Source organism: Mytilus trossulus, chromosome 3 (assembly GCF_036588685.1).
Source record: "Mytilus trossulus isolate FHL-02 chromosome 3, PNRI_Mtr1.1.1.hap1, whole genome shotgun sequence".
Taxonomy (NCBI): Eukaryota; Metazoa; Mollusca; class Bivalvia; order Mytilida; family Mytilidae; genus Mytilus; species Mytilus trossulus.
The window spans coordinates 93324508-93344067 of record NC_086375.1 but is presented as its reverse complement, the minus strand read 5'-3'; the positions used below and the strand labels follow the sequence as shown (position 1 = coordinate 93344067).

General features: G+C 31.7%; 1 protein-coding gene across 1 annotated transcript in view; it reads left to right on the top strand.

The window, feature by feature from the left end:
- LOC134712879 (CD109 antigen-like) overlaps positions 1-19560 on the top strand; it is a 58299-nt gene that overhangs the window by 13392 nt on the left and 25347 nt on the right. Inside the window, exons 7-18 of the mRNA XM_063574865.1 lie at positions 495-534; positions 1000-1084; positions 1911-2007; positions 5241-5453; positions 6735-7013; positions 7984-8085; positions 8730-8792; positions 9399-9593; positions 11498-11647; positions 13514-13624; positions 14295-14352; positions 16353-16548. Of these exons, the coding sequence (XP_063430935.1) occupies positions 495-534; positions 1000-1084; positions 1911-2007; positions 5241-5453; positions 6735-7013; positions 7984-8085; positions 8730-8792; positions 9399-9593; positions 11498-11647; positions 13514-13624; positions 14295-14352; positions 16353-16548 (1589 nt within the window). The remainder of the gene's footprint in view (positions 1-494; positions 535-999; positions 1085-1910; positions 2008-5240; positions 5454-6734; positions 7014-7983; positions 8086-8729; positions 8793-9398; positions 9594-11497; positions 11648-13513; positions 13625-14294; positions 14353-16352; positions 16549-19560) is intronic.

Below are 19560 nucleotides of genomic sequence, written 5' to 3'. Positions count from 1 at the left end.
TAATAGTATTTTGTTATGTCAAGCGAGGGTCAAATCCATTAAATACAAATGCTACCTGGAACTATATAAGGGTGAACTTTGTAAATACAGCTGTTTCTCAAACCACGCCTCTTTTGGGGAGATCCAGAATATTCATAGAAAATTAATTTTGTTTACATACTGGTTCCCAGTTATACTCTCTGTGTTCCATCTCACATGTACAGAAAAAAACTTGGGAATGATACCAGTAAATATACATGTGGTCATTGTGTATATTGAAATCTGTGGTAACCCTTCCTTTAAGGTATAAGTTGTTCAGAAAATCAGTTTTAGTTTAAATTGTGGGAGGTTCAGGGCTTAGGAACGTTGAAAATATGCCGCACAGCACTATATTTTGAAAAAAATTTGTGACAATTTTTTAAATTTGATAATAATTTCAAAATATATTTATTTGATGCCGGTTTCTACTTATTTTGATAGTCTTGAAATACGAATGGCTTTTAATTTGTTTTTAGAGAGAAAAGAGCACTAAGTATTTTGAGGTGGAACGGTTTGGTGAGTATTTCTTACGTGTTCGTAAAACAGTGGAACAGGTTGGTGAATATTTGGAGATAATATACTAGAAACATTCTGAAATGATAGAAATACAATCCATGGCACATATAATATGATTAATGTTTAGAAATTCTGTATTTAATTTACCTGGCAGGCTCTTTGTCTATCTAGTTAGTAGTGCTCATCAAGGGTCCTTGAACAATTCCATTATGATATATCACGTATAACACCTGTTGTGCGATAGAAATCAGTTATATTGTCTATATCTATTGTTAGATGGTAAAATATTATAATAGAGAATGTATAACGTATAAAGCATTCAACAATAAAACAGAATATACAAATTACTGTCGATTCGTTAATTGTCTGTCAACATATATATACATATTGAAACTTTTTGTTTTACTTGCACTTATGTTTTTATTAATACAAATGTAGAACTAATATCTTATGTTTTTTATGTAGTTCTACCTAAATTTGAAGTGAACGTTGTATTGCCTCAATTTGAACTGAAAACAGACAGATTTTTCAAAGTAACTATTAACGCACTGTGAGTATGCTGACTTTTTCAGATTATAGACGACAAAGCATATAATTGAGAAAAAACGCCGTATATACATTGTAACTTCTTTGCGGGGTCATACAAATAAACGATCATTAGGCAAGGTTACATCATCATGATCATGCTCATATAATATGTTGATATCTATAGTTGCATATTTGTTTAGCGTTGGTTCAATTACTGTAAACGTCTTCGAGAAATATTGTTCTTCCAAATACCGATCTTATAATATGATGATTATTATGTTAAAACCCATAATCAAGCTATCATCAGTTGTTCACAAGGTATTTAAATGGTATCAAATTTGACGAAAAAAGAACATTTCAGGTGCAATATTTAAAAAAACCCCACATTTTAACCAAAAAATCTAGGTAAATTAAATAAAAAGGAAGCCATTAAAAATGGCAAAATCAAACATATCACTTGATAAATCAGAGGAATTAATAAAAATCACTGTCATATTCCTGAAATTGTATAGGCATTTTGTGAAGAAATTTGAGTGTTTAGTATAGCATTGAAAACTCGCAAGTCTTATTTCCCTGAAAAATGTGATCTTTGAAAGTCATTATTGATTTGACGAACGTCGCAATCTTTCGTTTTATCATCCTGATAAAACGAATCTGTTAAAGACTATTCCAGATAACTGTGCTGTGCTGAACAAACAAGGACCATTTCACACATATAAGTGTTTTGTAACAACAATTTCACCCCTTGATTGTGTAAGAAATATCAAACCAATTGCTTAATCTTCTTCAAAACTGAATGAATTATATGAAATATATCAGTAATTCTATCTCATATAAATGATATTCAGGTACACTTTTGGGAAGCCAGTTCAAGGTGATGCAGAATTGACTATCAAACGTCGATGGGGACGAAATACTAAAGATCAGATTGTAAAGAAATTCAAGGTATATATATGAGAAACAATATGATAGAAGCTCTCAGACAGTAATGTTGATGAACATATGTTCATATGTACTGTAAGCACAGTTTCTGTCGAGTCATCATTATTTGGAAATTTTTTCTAGCGCTCACGGAACAACCATTTGACTTCAAAAGGGGGATGGGTAGTGGAAATATTCCGATCCTCAATTTGATAAAAAAAAAAAAATGGTCATACAGATGATAAAAAAAGTATTCTGAATCCAGAGTTTCCCCATACATTATAGTGTTAAATATTAGAAAAAAAAGTATTTGATCACCAGCATCGAAAAAAAAGGAATAAAAACGTACGCGCGAAAAAAAATCTGACTCAGATAAAAAATAACCCTCCCCCTTTTTTTAAGTTACGTGGTTGCTACTTTATGAAAGCCATTTTTATAATTTGCAGTAATTTGAATATACTAGAGATGTCTAGATACTGCATTAGAAAACGTTAGCTGCAACAGCGTGCTTACAGCCGGAATTAAAGGATTGATATATTAGGGATCACTACATTTTTATCTTTTCTGTTCGTTTCAAATGGTATTTCTTCTCCAAGGAGTATTTGGTAAAGGAATAGGGTAATGTTTTTTTTAATTTATTTTACGTACGCGTGTTATTTAACGGATCTGAGATACAAGACAAACATATAAATTACCTCAATCTTTTTTAAGTCGTGCATTTATGCGTGAATCGTTTTTTGAGTAAAGACCAGTGGCGAATATTTCTGTGTACGTGAAGTCGATTCGGGAAGACCTTTTCAAATGAATTAGGCAGCAACTATTTACTTCATTTTTTGTGGAGGGGGAGGGGGATGTGAGCTATTGATTTTTTTCAGGACAAATTTTTGTGACAAGTCGAAATCAATTTTAGCATTATATATTGTGGCAGCTGAGGGTGAAACAAACAATTTCTTTTTCAGGGCCAAAAACTGGAAACATTTTTTGTTTCCAAAACAAAATCCATAGCTCAACACCCACCCCCTTGCCCCCCCCCCCCCGAAAATCAATTGGTTGCTGCCTTACGGGTTCGGCAATGATGCTGCTTTGAGTCTTGATTAGGGGTTAATAAAGTACGTTAATTTTTTTTAACAAAAAAAAATCTGTAAAATTTAGACAAATAATAATTATCAAAAATTTCAATTTTACTCAAAAATAGTTTCCCCCTTAAATATATATGTTACAGTAAATAGGTGAAATTAGGAATTACATGTAATTACTAAAATTTAGGAATTACAGGTAATTCCCGGTGCACTTAGTAAATACAAGTAATTCCTGAAACGGCCCAGTTATTACCAGTAATTACTAATTTTAAAATGAGTTTTTACACCTATTTACTGACTGCTAAAACAATGTTGTATTATGGTCAGATGATCAAAAGTTATGGTAATACTAACTAGAAGATCAGTTAGTACTTTTAAAATATTGAATGGTTAATTTGTATTCAAAATATCTTGAATAAATATGGACTTTCAAGTATTTGGTTAAATCAGAGTAACTTTAGTTTTAATCCAAAATGGTTAAAGTTGAGCATTATACAGATAATTTTTGACCAATCTCAGCAGACATGGAAATCAGAAATGGAAAATTCTCCCAAAGCATTATGTTTTAACTTTTTTTCAAAAAAACTTCGAGTTTGAAGAATATTTAGACTTATTACCTTAATATAAAGATCAGATAACGTTGTGAAGGGTTAAGAACTGGAATGAACTGTTATGTGCATTAGCTTCGATATATAAAAAAAAAAAAAAAAAAAATTTTGTTTGTTAAATCATTAATAAAAATAAAATAGTGGAATTATAATTCACTGTTAGTAGCCAATCTAGTTCTATTTTGTTAAATTAGCTGAGAAACAAGGTTGATGAGTTGTGCATTTGCAGGTGAATATTTGGACCTCATTGAATATGTGTTCATGTGACCTTCAATTCAACCCCTAACAGAAGATGGGTTATTGGTGTATTAAGCTATTAAAATTGTAAGGGTTTTGCAGAACAAATAGCCTCGCCTACTTTTGCTGTTAATCGCAGGCTCAACAAAACTGAGGAAAAAATATTAAAATTCTCCTCTAGATACTATCCTTTGACTAGTACTATAAGAAGCTTCTGTCAAAATTGGGTAAAAATCCAGGATGGTTTATAAAATCTAATGTTTTAAAAACTTTAACTGCAGAGTGTATGTAATGTTAACTGGGAAAAAAACTAGTCCATTTATCATGTTTATAAGTACAAATGTAATATAGGGAAAAATGGATTTTTTTTACAATCTTTACTTTCGGGTATTATCTTATGATCATAAACATTTAGCTTCTGTCAAAGTTTGATAGAAATCCAAGATATTTGGAGAAAGTTATTTTAAAGTTTTAAACCACAGTGCATGATTGAGATTTTAGTTTAACAAAATTATGATTATCAATTTGGGATTGATATCATTGTCTTGCATGCATATATTTACGGAGTTTCAAGACCTATAAAACAACCATTTTCCAGTTTCAATTCACAAACACTAAAGAACATGCACTTTTGATGTGCCTTATATTCCTACATCCTTAAGTAAGCTCCCTTAAAATACACGATAAAACTAATGTCCTAAATGCCTGGTTTTGTGTCACCTAACCTACACAAGGCCTACATCGACTATCGACTGTGTGTAGGTAAAACATGATTTAAACTACATGTAAACATTGAGTTTTATCAATGGGAACGCAATTGTGTTTAGTTTACGTGTGAGTTACACTAACACAACACCGAATTTAGGTCAATGTGAACACGGCCTAATACATAGACATACAATGTTCAAGTTCAAACATAGACTGTTATTGTTATTAGTCTGTACAAATAATACAAAAGTGAATCCTACAATTAGAATTGATAACAAGCATAATTGATTTGCATAATTTATTTATTGTTTTGCATAAACAGGTATTTTAGAGCTACCATATCATGCTTTTCAGCCTTTTCAGAATGCCCATTATATAATGAGGCTAATAGACAGTATCATGCTTTTAAGTCTTTTCAGAGTGGCCATTCTATAACGAGGCTAATAGACAGTAATATGCCTTTAAGTCTTTTCAGAGTGCAAATTCAATAATGATGTAAATAGACAAGATCCTGCCTTTAAGTCTTTTCAGAGTGCTAATTACATAAGGATGCTAATAGACAGTCTTTCGTAAGATAATTAATCGTAGACATTCTACTGTTGATTTTTTTTATTATATAATGTAGATAAATGGAAAAGCTACAATCCGAGTTTTGATGAGTGAAATTGTACCGAAACTGGGAACTTACATAGAAGTTATAGCTAAAGTAACAGAATCAATTACAGGCATCTCAGCAAATGATACAGGAAATGTCCAAATCTATGACACACCAGAAAAACTTACGTTTTCCTCAAGTATGTCTAGCAATTTCAAACCTGGATTGGACTATACAATAATAGTGAGTAGATATTAAAAGTCACTTATACGAATTTATTGACCAATACGATGTGTAGATCGTCGACCTCACTAGTGGCATTTTTTCGTGGTCTTTATCCTTTTCGTAACTGTGACGTTTGTTTTCATTGAAGTGTTGCACTGCGGATGATGCATGTTTTGAAGGTGACGCTAACAACATGTATATGTCGAAGTATGAGAAGACAAAATTAACAATAGTGTAATGTTAATTGATCGCTAATGTTAAAAAAACGAAGTATCTTATTGTAACGTTACATCTTGAAAGCTTGAGAAAGAGCATACGATAAATTACAGGGGAAATAATAACGTTGCTAACGTCAAACTGTGACTATCGGGAAAGGATGTATTTTTTCGACTGTTTTATCTTTCAATTTGATTTTACTTTTAAACGAGTTCATATATCCTCTTTTTTAAAATAACATTCGGTTGGATTACGTATCAAGATTATTTTGCAATTTTCATGAAAAAGTGAATATTGCGGTTTTTAAAAAAAATTTGATTTAGACTTGTGTCTATTTAATTTTGAGCAAATATCTGAAATGTATGTCTCATTTTACCCAAAAGTAGCTCATGATGGTATATTTTTTTTTATATTAAATGTAATTTTAACAGATAAAAAATAAGCTATTAGTAAATTTTAATTATGGGATCAAAACTGTATCGTATACATTAAAGACGTTGAACGGGAAAGTCACTAAAAATTCAGAATGTGGTGTTACTCAGTCTATAGTATATAGTCATGTCGATTTGTTTTCGACTTTCGAATATCATTTAGTTTGTAGACTTTGGTTGATAAAGTTTGCACATATATTTATATTTAATATTTGTGAATATAATTGAAAACTATTAAAATATTGACGGCATGAAAAACAATTTGCGCTGCAAATTTGGTTCAGCTTTTGGACACTTTCTGGGTACTATTGTTCAGTAGTTTCCTCATTCAAAAATTGGCGGTGTTCTTAAAGGATTTCCGTGAAAGAGTGATGATACAAGAAATTCATTCTAAAACATTACTCACTAAATACGTCAATATTTGATAAAATAAAATGACTTGTAGCTGACCTAAAGATACTTACATCCGCACAATTCGGTCACTAGCAGACAGTTGTCATAGTGATAGTCATCCTACAAATCCTTACTTGTCATTGTTATTTGAGTGACTGGTACTTCTCAATAAGGGTGTTTTCAATGTTAAATGTATGTATTTTACCTTAAAATGTTTAAGTGTTCGTCTTTATCTTTGTATGTCAATGGTACATTTTAGTTAAGAGCCACACAGAGAGACGACAGTCCATTAAAACCACCATTGGGATTTGTAAACATCACGGTAACGTATACAGTGCCTGGTAAACAGAAACCACAGCCTGGGCCGCAAGGGGCGCCTGGATCTCGTGGTGATCAGATTAGGCCTATTCCGTCATTTCCACCACCAATAAACACAGACAGTAAAGTATTGTGGACACGTTTGGAACAGATCCCAGAATCAGGAATAATTGTACTCTCAGCTAAATTCCCTAAAGCAGCACAGTCTGGTATAATAGAGGTATTTAAAGATATATTAATCAAACAGATATTATTCGATTAACAAATGACCATTATTTCTAGTCTATTTATATAAACATTCGTAACGGCGTCAGCGAATCCCTGTAGTGTCTCATCTGTTATTACTGCTATCAGTGATAAAGTGTTATGTAAACTTAAAGTAAGTTTATTTATCAGTAACTATGACATTGTGTTATAGATGCTATCTTTATATTTTAAAGATCAGCTTGGGTCTAAAAAGAATAGTACTAAGAGTGAACACAATATAAGATGTTTAAAAAGTTGAGAGTATAGAAAATAGTCTTCTTACTAGTAAAAGATGGAAAAATCAAACAAAATTTATCTTCCAAATTTTACTTCTAGACTATATCCCGCTGCAAATGTTTGCACCTGTCCTAAGTCAGGAATCTGATGTACAGTAGTTGTCGTTTGTTTATGTAATATATTCGTGTTTCTCGTTTCTCGTTTTGTTTATATAGATTAGACCGTTGGTTTTCCCGTTTGAATGGTTTTACACTAGTAATTTTGGGGCCCTTTATAGCTTGTTGTTCGGTGTGAGCCAAGGCTCCGTGTTGAAGGCCGTACTTTAACCTATAATGGTTTAATTTTTAAATTGTTATTTGGATGGAGAGTTGTCTCATTGGCACTCACACCACATCTTCCTATATCTATATATATCTGTTTCAAAAACAAGCTAATACAAAATTTCTTAAAATTCTTTGAAAGTTTGACAAATTAGTTGATGTGAAAACATTATAAATCTAGACTATTTATATCCTTCTTAACTATAAAAACGTTTGGTTCATTAACAGTAAAATACATGAAACTAAAAATAAATATTTTCAAATCTTTGTTGCGATTAAACAATTATTAAAACTGTACAAATGCTTAGTTTTTTTCAAAATTTAAATTTGAATCGGTTGTGTCTATGTACTTATATACAATCCCATTATATACATTTTTTTAAACAGGCTGTCTATCGCAAATCGAGAGCGTCCAGATATTTGTCCCGTGCAGAATCCCCTAGCAGAAACTACATACAAGTTGAAGTTAAAAATAACCAAAAAGCTCAGGTAAACTTCAAAAGGAGCAGGCATTGTTGATAGTCAAATCAATCCTGTTTATTCAAATGAAACTTAAAACAGATTTCAAAACAATTCTTTTCATATATTCAACATACAATAAAAACTTACACTTACGGTTTTTTAGTCACATTATCAACAAATGCAATATTTCTTTGAGAGTTAAATACGAAGACATCATATCAGGCTTCGGAGTACCTAACACAACGCAATAGAATAAATGATATGAAGAAACAAATACATACATTAAAGGAAGAAACGAATGCATACATAAATACATATAAAAATAAAAGGAAGAAACAAATACATACATTAAAGGAAGAAACAAATACATACATAAAAGGAAGAAACATACGAGCACCGAAGATGTATTCAACCTCAAGTATTCATAAATACACGTTACGAAATAATTTTCGCTGTTTATTTGAATATTGAAGAAAAACTTATAAGAAAAAAATCATCACCAATTCTTTAAAGTGTTGATGTAGCATAATGACCATTCATACCGAATTCGAATAGAAACTTTTCTTTAGACAGATCACTGCAAAAAGGCAATATGCAATGAAAAAGGATATCTCTGTATCAATCACATTGTATTTATTTGTTTAAAAGTATTTATTCTCATTTATATTCAGCCTGGTCAGAGATTACCATTGGTTATAAAAGTAACAGAAATGATCCGCTTCTGCAATTACAAAGTATGTTATTGCGAACGCCACGAAATATTTATCTGAAATATTAATTAAATGGAGTATGCATAACTACTATAATTCTATCGATTCATAATTATGTTTATTGGTTTAATGTAAGGGGTAGATTTGTTTATACGTTTCAAGTTGTAATCCGCAAAACTAGTACATACTAGTGGCTTTTTAAATGATAACTACAAGGGGTCAGAATTTTACCAAAATAAAAAATAGGCAACCTTATATCGTTATAAATATTTAAAAATGAATATAATGAGACCTAAATTTAACACCAGGAGATTTGTTAGGAACATAGTACTATAAAATATTCTCATTTTTCGAGGAAAAAAAGTACAGAAATATTCGGGCTAGCCGTAAATGAAATGACACGTTCAGGGCTAGTATTACACGTTTAATTTCATAGAGCATTCAACGGGTTACCAGTCGGCATTTTAATGTCACCAATAATGTGTGAGCTTTTTATTTTGTCATGAATATTGTTTATCAGATATGCTTTTCATCATATTTTCGAAAAGAGTTCATACGAAATATATGTTCGTCTTCTTTCAGGATATCTTTTATCAAAATTATTCATTCAAATCAAAATCATTCCCATAGGTTTTTTCAAAAGGATCACTTGTACAAAATGGACGATTCGGTATGAGAAACAGAAAGCAGCATGATCATACCCTCAGAATCAATTATGCAATGATTCCTCAAGCAAAGTTACTGATTTACTATGTAAGACGACGAAATGGCGAAGTTGTAGCTGATGCCATTACGTTTCCTATTGAGGATATATTCAAAAATAAAGTAAGTTGTAGTTGATGCAATTACAATTAATATTAAAGATATGTCTAATATTAAAGTAAGTTGTAGAAGACGGGCGAAAGATACAAGAGGGGCAGTCAAACTCAAAGATAAAAATAAGCTGATTGCAATTACATTTCCCATTGTAGAGGGCATATTGAATAAGTAAGTATTTGTTGTAGTCGGTTAGTAATCATTAATTGAATACATTACTTTTAAAAATAAGTTTCGGAATTGCTCTATTTCCATAGTAATACATGTTAATTTGTTTGTAATTGCTTTAGTACATGTTAATTTGTTTGTTCTATCATACGATGTAGTACGGAATTGTTTTGTTTTATTAGTTTTTCGTGTTGTCTTGAAAAGTTTTATGGAGTTCCTCTATTTTCATGTTAATTTGTCGTTTTCCTATTATATAATGTGGTACAGAATTGCTCTATATCCGTTAGTTATTAGTAATATCTTATAACGAGGTACCAAATTGGTCTATTGCAATGTAAATTTCTTTGTCCTGCCTGATTATGTGGTACAGGATTGCACTGTTATCATAAGTTATTAGAAATATCGATATTAAGTAGCAATAGTAACAAAAGCCAAGTTACAATACTAGTTATAGATGATACAATATGTATAACATGATGTTATCGGTTACTGCTGATATGAAGTTTTAACATGCCATATTACACACTTTTATTTGGTAAAGATTTCATACAGAATCCTCAAACACTTGAACATTTTTTTTATATCTGTACTTCTGCAGGCAAATGATTTCGAAATGAATACAAAGTAATAAATAAAATGGTTCCTTAACCTTAAGGAAAGCATAATCACAATAGAAGGAAATAAATAAAGACAACAGTAGTATACCGCTGTTTAAAACTCGTAAATTTATGTACAAAAAGCAAATTCGGGGTAGCAAACTAAAACTGAGGGAAAAGCATTAAATATAATCATGAGCATTACAAATATAACATCAAAACCAAATACATGTATTTGGGATACAAAAGTACCGTGACACGTCTTATAGTAATGTGACTTCACACTCAAATATAAGAGACACGACGGAAACACAAGGTTAAAATGTAACACTCACAGAAACGAACTATAATATAACAATGTCCATGTTCTTGACTTGGAATTATTATGTTGTTATTTCAATGTTATATTCAACTTTGCCATTAAGGTGCGAGGTTTGGCATGCCATAAAACCAGGTTCAACCCACCACTTTTATTCCCCTTTAAAAGTGTCCTGTACCAAGTCAGGAAGATGGTCATTGTTATATTATTGTTCGTTTCTCTGTGTGTTGCATTTTAACGTCGAGTCGTTTGTGTTTCCTCTTATTTTTGAGATATTGAGATAAGACGTGGCACGGTACTTGTCTATCCCAAATTCATGTATTTGGTTTTCATGTTATATTTGTTATTCTCGCGGTGTTTTGTCTGATGCTTGGTCCGTTTCTGTGTGTGTTGCGTTTCGGTGTTGTGTCGTTGTTCTCCTCTTATATTTAATGCGTTTCGCTCGGTTTTGGTTTGTTACCCCGATTTTGTTTTTTGTCCATGGATTTATGAGATTTGAACAGCGGTATACTACTGTTGCCTTTATTTGGTACAGGACATTTTTAAAGAAAAAAAATGGTGGGTTGAACCTGATTTTGTGGCATGCCAAACCTCGCACTTTAATGCCAATGTTAATTACTCGTTACCCATCTGTTCCTTTTTCAAGCATAAATATATAAATGTTGAAGGAAAACATCCCTTCACTTCTCACTTCACCTTCTTGAACAATACATGATACTTTATTCATTGCGTTCATATTGTCATTATAGATATGTTAAACATATTAAGTTAAAAAATGTTATTTTTCTATAGTGTTAGATCACTATACTGATTGTTTGCGTACTTTGTAGGTGAACATTAACTTCAACACAAGACGAGCTAAGCCAGGTGATGACGTAGAAGTCGGATTGACAGCGGATCCAAACTCATTAGTCAATGTTCTAGCAGTCGATAAAAGTGTTCTATTATTGAAATCAGGAAATGATATCACTTCACAAGATGTAAGCTCTCTCTCTCAATATTCTAGCAGTCGATAAAAGTGTTCTATTAATGAAATCACTACACAATATGTAAGTATCTCTTTCTCTCTCTCTCAAAGGTCTAGCAGTCGAGAAAAGTGTTCTATTAATGAAATCAGGAAATGATATCACTACACAATATGTAAGTATCTCTCTCTCTCTCTCTCTCTCTCTCTCTCTCTCTCTCTCTCTCTCTCTCTCTCTCTCTCTCTCTCTCTCTCTCTCTCTCTCTCTCTCTCTCTCTCTCTCTCTCTCTCTCTCTCTCTCTCAATGTTCTAGCAGTAGATAAAAATGTTCTATCACCGAAATCAGGAGATGATATCACTACACAAAAATACTCATTTAGTGATTCGAAGCAGCTAACAAAACATGACGCATTAATTTCGATTCCTTTACGAATTGAAACGGAAAATGTGTCAAAGACAACAACCCGAGCCCAAGGACAGTGAAAACAATAGCCCAATGCCACCAATGAGCATTAAACACAATGAGAAAATATCGCACCTAAAAGCGGATGGCACTCTAATCAATAACATAACAAATTCACCGAAAATGGACACCATTAAACCATGAATCCAATAATGAATAATGAACATTTTTTTTTCATGATGAATAGGGAATATCATATAACGTTTTCAATATCGCATCCGTATTAACCCGAGACAGCAATATAATCACAAGAGCTCTGCTCGAGGGGTTATATTGGTTGAGGGTAAATACGGTGTGTGATATTGAAAAGGCCATATCATATACACTTTATTATATACATATACCTCAAGTTGATGTTTTTATGTGACATGACGTCATACAGATGATGAGGTTTGAAATGACGTCATACAGATTATAGGTTTGACAACAGTAACTGCTATCGATGACGTGACGTCATACATATTAAAGATGTTATAAAGCTTTTGCAATCGTGCTGATAATGATATCATCACGGGTGGCTGATACAGCACACTTGCCATTGATTGTATTTCACATACAATATATCTGTATTTACTACTAAGTATATAATAAATTTTATTTATAAAACTATTAGTTTTTACTTAATGATATGGTACAAAAATCAACCAAAAAATCGATTCGGTTTGGCCCCAGATCACTCAAAAAATGTTTATATCAATGAAAAAGTCCAAATTATCTCCCTTTGGTGCAAAAATGACATTTTTTGCAATAAAATTTTAATATCCTTTTGAACTCATCGGTGACCTATATATTTTGTTAATGTTTTCAAATAAACTTTACACACACTAAATATTTGTAAAAGTAAAGACATTTCTGTAATAAGGCTATTTTTTTATTTCGATTTTACCTCTATTTCTCCTATTAGTCCAACAGAAAAAAAGGACAAAAATGTATGCTTCTTTCGGAGGCAGATTGTGAGCTTTAATGAACGGTGACCTCATTTTTTTCCATTTTTCTGTTAAGTATATGATAAAATTCATTTATAGAAAAATATAGCGAAATCTTATATTAGAAAAAAAATGATTTATACTCGCGAGCACTCTTAAATAGATATAGGAAGATGTGTTGTGAGTGCCAATGAGACAACTCTCCATCCAAATAACAATTTAAAAAGTAAACCATTATAGGTTAAAGTACGGCCTTAAAGACTTATTTGGATATTATATTTTTTATAAAAAAAAAATCAAAATATGTGGTATTAAAAAGCAACAGTAGTAATCCGCTGTTTAAACGACATCAATCGATTCAGAGAAAAATAATCTGAGGGAAACACATCATCTAAAAGAGAAAGACAACGAAACATCAGGAACACTGAAGTTTATAAGTTTTATTGACTGATTTCATTGTATTTAAAAAGAAAACACTTTTAAATATTCATAGGTATTGAATGAACTTCAAAGTTATGGCAACTCGGGATTCTTTTCAAGAAGTAGTTGGGACTTCTGGTTACCAAGACCTGTTTACGGCAGGGATGCATTCTCGATTTTTAATGTAAGTATAACAGCACATTTTATAAAAAAATACAATTAAGCTTTAGTTCTGAACAATTTCAAGTACATGTATTTAAAATACAAAAGAAGGGGTATACAAAGAGAGGCGAAAGATACCAAAGTGATAATAAAACTCAAAAGTCAATAATAAATGACCAGGCAGTTGCAAAAAAACAACAATGACCAAATCTAAATGTCCTTGTCAGATGCATTTTTAGATAAAATATTATTGCATAGGGGAAAAAAGGTTTGCATAGCAAAAATAAATATAATGATATATGCTTAAGTTTTTTTCAGGAACATTTCATACTATATACTATATACGGTATACTACTGTTGCCTTTATTTATTCATAATTGTCGAACTGTTTTCAGAATAGTTTGTCACTAAAAACTGATAAAGGAAGATAAGGTATCAGTGCCAATGAGACAACTCTCCATCCAAATATCAATTTATAAAAGTAAACCAATATAGGTCAATGTACGGCCTTCAACACGAAGCCTTGGCTCAAACTGAACAACAAGCTATAAAGGGCCATAAAATTACAAGTGTAAAACCATTAAAACGGGAAAACCAACGGTCTTATCTATATATAAAAACGAGAAACGAGAAACACGTATATATTACATAAACAAACGACAACTACTGTACATGGTTTATTTTATCAACAGGGAGCTGGTGTTTATGTATTAACAGATGCTTTGCTTTATCAGTATATTCCTCCACAATGTAAGTATGTTAACCCATAACACTAGGAAAACATTAAAATGTGACAGCCCAAACAATACACCGGGGTTTGAAATGGTGGTTATTGCTCAGAACTGGGTGCCCTAATGAAACATAGGTTAACATCGATAATAAAACGCTAATATCTCTTTTGTTTATTCATGTATTATAAAAGATAAAATAACAAAAATATCGAACTACGAATAAAATACAAAATGGAAAGTCCCGTATCTGCTAAACAAGTGTAATACATGTCACTAAGTTAAAAAATAAATAAATAAGAAGGCGGTCTATCAATAAAATAGCCAAATAAGAATTGCAAAGAAGACACCAATAAATACCAAAAAAATAAGAAAAGACTGAGAAACACAGATCAGAGTTTCATAAAACAAATTCGTCCTCCTCTGGTGACATTCGTCGTGTTACGTTTTATGTTTCGAATCGAGAAACCTATTTTAAAGAGTATAATTCTTCAAATAAGTATTTATTTTAAGGTTACTTTATCTTTATCTGCAAACACATACATATATAATTTTGTAACAGGGATAACATAATTACCTACATGACAAGATAAGTTGTTATAACCCGTCCGTTTTTTTTAAACGAAGCGGTTTTATCAGACAAAAATCCAGTTAACACTTGAATTTTTTATTATAGAATTAAAATGTAATACTTCGATTGTTTCTTTAGCCGGTTGCATTGATAAGGCAATTGAACTGTTAAACTTTAGAGTGTTATTCATATAAGGTTACTGATGGACTTTCAAATATTCTATCGATTATCTGATACTTGCAGAAAACAACATCAGTATTTTTTTCCAATTTTAGAATTTAGAGTATGTGATCTGATTATCAGGTTGTCTGCATACCATTATAACAAAATATCAGATCCGAGTCTTAATATAGATCTTTTTGTCGAGTGAGAGTAGCAAACGACCTAATGGTTTGAGAAAATTGATTGCTTTTCACTTTCAAAGTTAAGTCATGATCTGTTTAAATTCTTGCATTTAGTTTTATGTTTTTACCGTTTGTATAGTTTTATCATATATTCTTAGATTTCTTTGATAGTCCAATAAATTATAAGTTTTTCACTGTATAAAGGTTATGTACACTAACCATACTTGATTAATTAGGGACCAAAATTGATTTTTCATTAAGGTTTAATACAAAAAACAATTGATATTCCTTCTACAATAACATTTGGTGTTATATAGCTTCCTTTTATTTTCCTTAAAATTAGCTTATTTAGTGATTTAGTGTGTAGCATGTTTTTTCATCTTATTTGCCAGAGTGAAGTTGGATTTACGTGTAGCTGTATATGATTTATACTGGTGATTGTCGTCCTGTTGGGCTATATAAAGCAATGAAGAAGAAAAGTATTTGCGAATTAAAATGACTGAATAGCAAAGGAGTTGGTCCAGTAAGACCCTTTTTGGCCCCAAAGTATAGCTGTTTTACAAAATTGTTAAAATGTTAACTTTTAGTTATTTATTGCACAGTAAAATGCTTCTGCTACATTAATATGGGCTGTATTGACCCTACCATGCACAAGTATCGGGTACTAGCACCATTAAGTCATGCGAAATTACTGAAAACTTCACAATTCTAGCATTTTAGTTAAATTTTAGACGGTTCTCGTGTAAAACGAAAGTGGCAGCATTCGTGTTCATCCTTAATATTGAAATGCAAGTTGTATTTTACGATAGAACATAATATATATAAAGGTTGAGGATGAACAAGGATGCGACCACTTTCATTTCAGACAAAAACTAGTGCGTTTTTAATGACTAAATCAGTTAAAAGCTTTCACAGAAACTAATTGATTTAAATAAAATAGACACTTAAGTGTTTAAAAAGTGTACACAATTTTTCGTCAGATGAATCTTAAATTTGAGGATAATTCGGCCTTTACCGGACCTTCTCCCTTGTTTAAACTAGGAGTATTTTTTTACAGCATAATAATGGATAAATTCTGCATGCTGGTGAGCATTCATTTAATTTCAGCCGTGCGAATGTTTTCTTCTGGACACCGTGGCCAACCTGGACCCTCTGCATCCTTCGCTGATGATGGTGGAGGGGGCTTAGGAGGGGGCTTAGGAGGGGGCGCTGCAGGATTCGCAGGAAGTGGCAGTCTTGCTAGTCCCACACGAACACGGAAGAATTTTCCAGAAACATGGTTGTGGGTAAACAGCACTACAGGGTGAGACATTACCATTACAATTGATCAATTTCTGTAATATGATCATTATAGGGTTTATTATTGACTTTTCTTCTCAAGTTGAAAGGAAAGTAGTACGCATAACATGGATATGGGACAATACAAGGTGAATGTGCTTGACTATAAATTTTGCCTTGCAAAGGTTGAATGTGGTACATATCTGTTTGCTGGATACGCATGCATTATATATAATAAAAAATCGTTCCTTTCACTTTTCAATCATCAAGAGGTCCTTATCGATTGCTATATTTGGAAATACTAGGGTAAATTGTTTCAGCTGAATGGGCACGTTGGGCATTATCTGCTGAGAAAGGAGCAGCATCTGCTCAATTGGCATCTGTTGGGAGAACTCGAAAGAAATTTCCGGAAACCTGGATATGGGTCAATAAAACAACAAGGTGAGGAATGAAGCTATTATATGTAAACCTTCTGATGATAAATATCCATTTTGATGATTTTGTAGATATGAAAATTGATATGTTGTGTAAAAATGTATACCCAAGGTTTTTCCAGGGGTTCGTGATTTCCAGTCATTGGTTTTCGGTGGTCACTATGTTTTTCATGTATAATAGAATTCTAACGGGATAACCCGATTTCAAGTAAGCAGATTATGCATTTCGTGTTGATTTAGGAGATTGTGAGTATTCTTTGAGTTGGAATATTACTTTAGTTCTTCAACTTCAATTTTACTCAAATGGTCAACACCAGTTGTACAAACCTGCAAGAATTGGAACAATATAAAGTCTAAATAAAAAACTAAATAACCTTATGCTGACTTTGTTTGATAATGTTTATTGAGGTTTTAGATTTTGATATTTGCTTGGGAACTTTCCGTTTTTTTTTTTGTGGTTCGGTATACTTTAATTTTATGAACAACGTATTGTAGAGTGCAAGAGCTTTATTGTAAATAATGTATTGTTAAGCTACGTTCTAAACCAATAGATTAAAGCAGATACAGTACTACAAACAAGCTGTTACCTACATCTGATAACAAACTAGACTTTTAAAAAAAAAAATCAGTTTCCGAGACTTTAAAAGCAATACTCCAACTGCACCTGCATATTGGATATACTTTTCCCAATGCATTAGGTACTCACTAGCCTGAAGTTGCAACTCAGACCTTCACTAGTGTCTTAACAGGAATGTGATGCATCAGTTATGTTTAAGAACGTCTATTATTTTTACTAAAATAGTTTTTTGAACGATACAAAGAGCTTTTTGATAAACTTGTGTATTAACTTCACACATTATACACAACGGTCTTGAAGTCTAGTTTCTGGGTACGACGATGTTTTGTCTATCATCTTAATTAAATGTTACAGTTTTTTTTCTTTCTAATTTGTCTTTGTAAATTATAACTTGTTACTTTTGAGTCTAATTTTGGTAATATCCATTTGACGTGGCTTGATATTATACATCTCGTCATTGTGTTATAGTATTATGGTAAATTACCCGGTATTGTGTTCGTCTCTTTCGTTTTTGTTAATGAGCTTTGTTTATTTACCTTTTTGTTTTTCTTGATTTTGTTTTTATGTTATATTTGTTATTCTCATTGGATTTTGTCTATTGCTTAGTCCGTTTCTCTGTGTGTTACATTTTAATGTTGTGTCGTTGTTCTCCTCTTGTATTTAATGCTTTTCCCTCAGTTTAAGTTTGTACCCCGATTTTGTTTTTTGTCCATGTATTTTTGAGTTTTGAACAGCGGTATATCAACTTTTCAAATAATACACGATGGTCTTGATGTATAGATTTTGCGTACTGATGTTGTGTATCATCTTAACAACATGTTTTATTGTTCTTTTATTTGTTTTTGTTCTATTATTAAGATTACTTTTACTGTTGAATGGTTTTATGTGATATCCGTTTGACGTGGCTCGGTACTTATACATCTCGTCAATGTGTTTGTATTGGCTTTCATTTTTTGGTGATTTGTTTTGTATATGTGACTCTTTGTATTTCTTTTGTGCTTATAACGTGACTCTGTACTTTAAAAGATCCCGTCAGTATGATATTTGTCTATAATATGTCATTATGATATATTTCTATTATGAATTACTTGTATACATTGAACCACAAACGTCAAAATCAATCAATGGCGTAGTGGAATTGACAATTTTTGGATTCTCATAAATTCTATGTATAACTTTTGAACTAGTTTGAATCTCGGTCTATTTCTGTAATTTATTCTTACATACTTTTGATTTTTTTAACTCTGTATGCGTACATTGCCTATGAAATTTTTTTTTAAATTGTTTGTATGCACATTGAACAACAAATTTATGTGACGTATATAATTTTTCTAACGTCAGACACTCAAATCAATCCATGTGTTCTTAGACAGTAGATGTTATTGTGTCCTGTTAAATTGTTCCCTTTAAAAAGTTTTGGATTCTCATATATTCTATGTATAATTTTTGGACTAGTTTGAATCTTGGTCTATTTCTGTAATTTATTCTTACATACTTTTGATTTTTTAACCCTGTATGCGTACATTGCCTATGTAAATTTTAAAATTGTTTGTATGCACATTGAACGACAAATTTATGTGACGTATATATTTTTTCTGACGTCGGACACTCAAGTAGATCCATGTGTTCGTGGATAGGTTTTTGTGTCCTGTTAAATTGTTCCTTTTAAAAGTTTTGGATTCTCATAAATTCTATGTATAACTTTTGGACTAGTTCGATTTCTGTAATTTATTCTTACATACTTTTGATTTTTTAACCCTGTCTGCGCTCATTGCCTCTGTAAAATTTAAAATTGTTTATAATCCAGGTACTTTTGATAACTATTGTATGCACATTGAACGACAAATGATGACTGATGTTCCCATATTTTGACTATTTTATTGATTGTGACTGTTTATTTAACGCATCATGTAAATGTAACGGAATTTGATGAGACTGTTATTAAAGTGAGAGGGTTAGCGCTATAGAACCAGGTTTAATCCACCATTTTCTACATTTGAAAATGCCTGTACCAAGTCAGGAATAT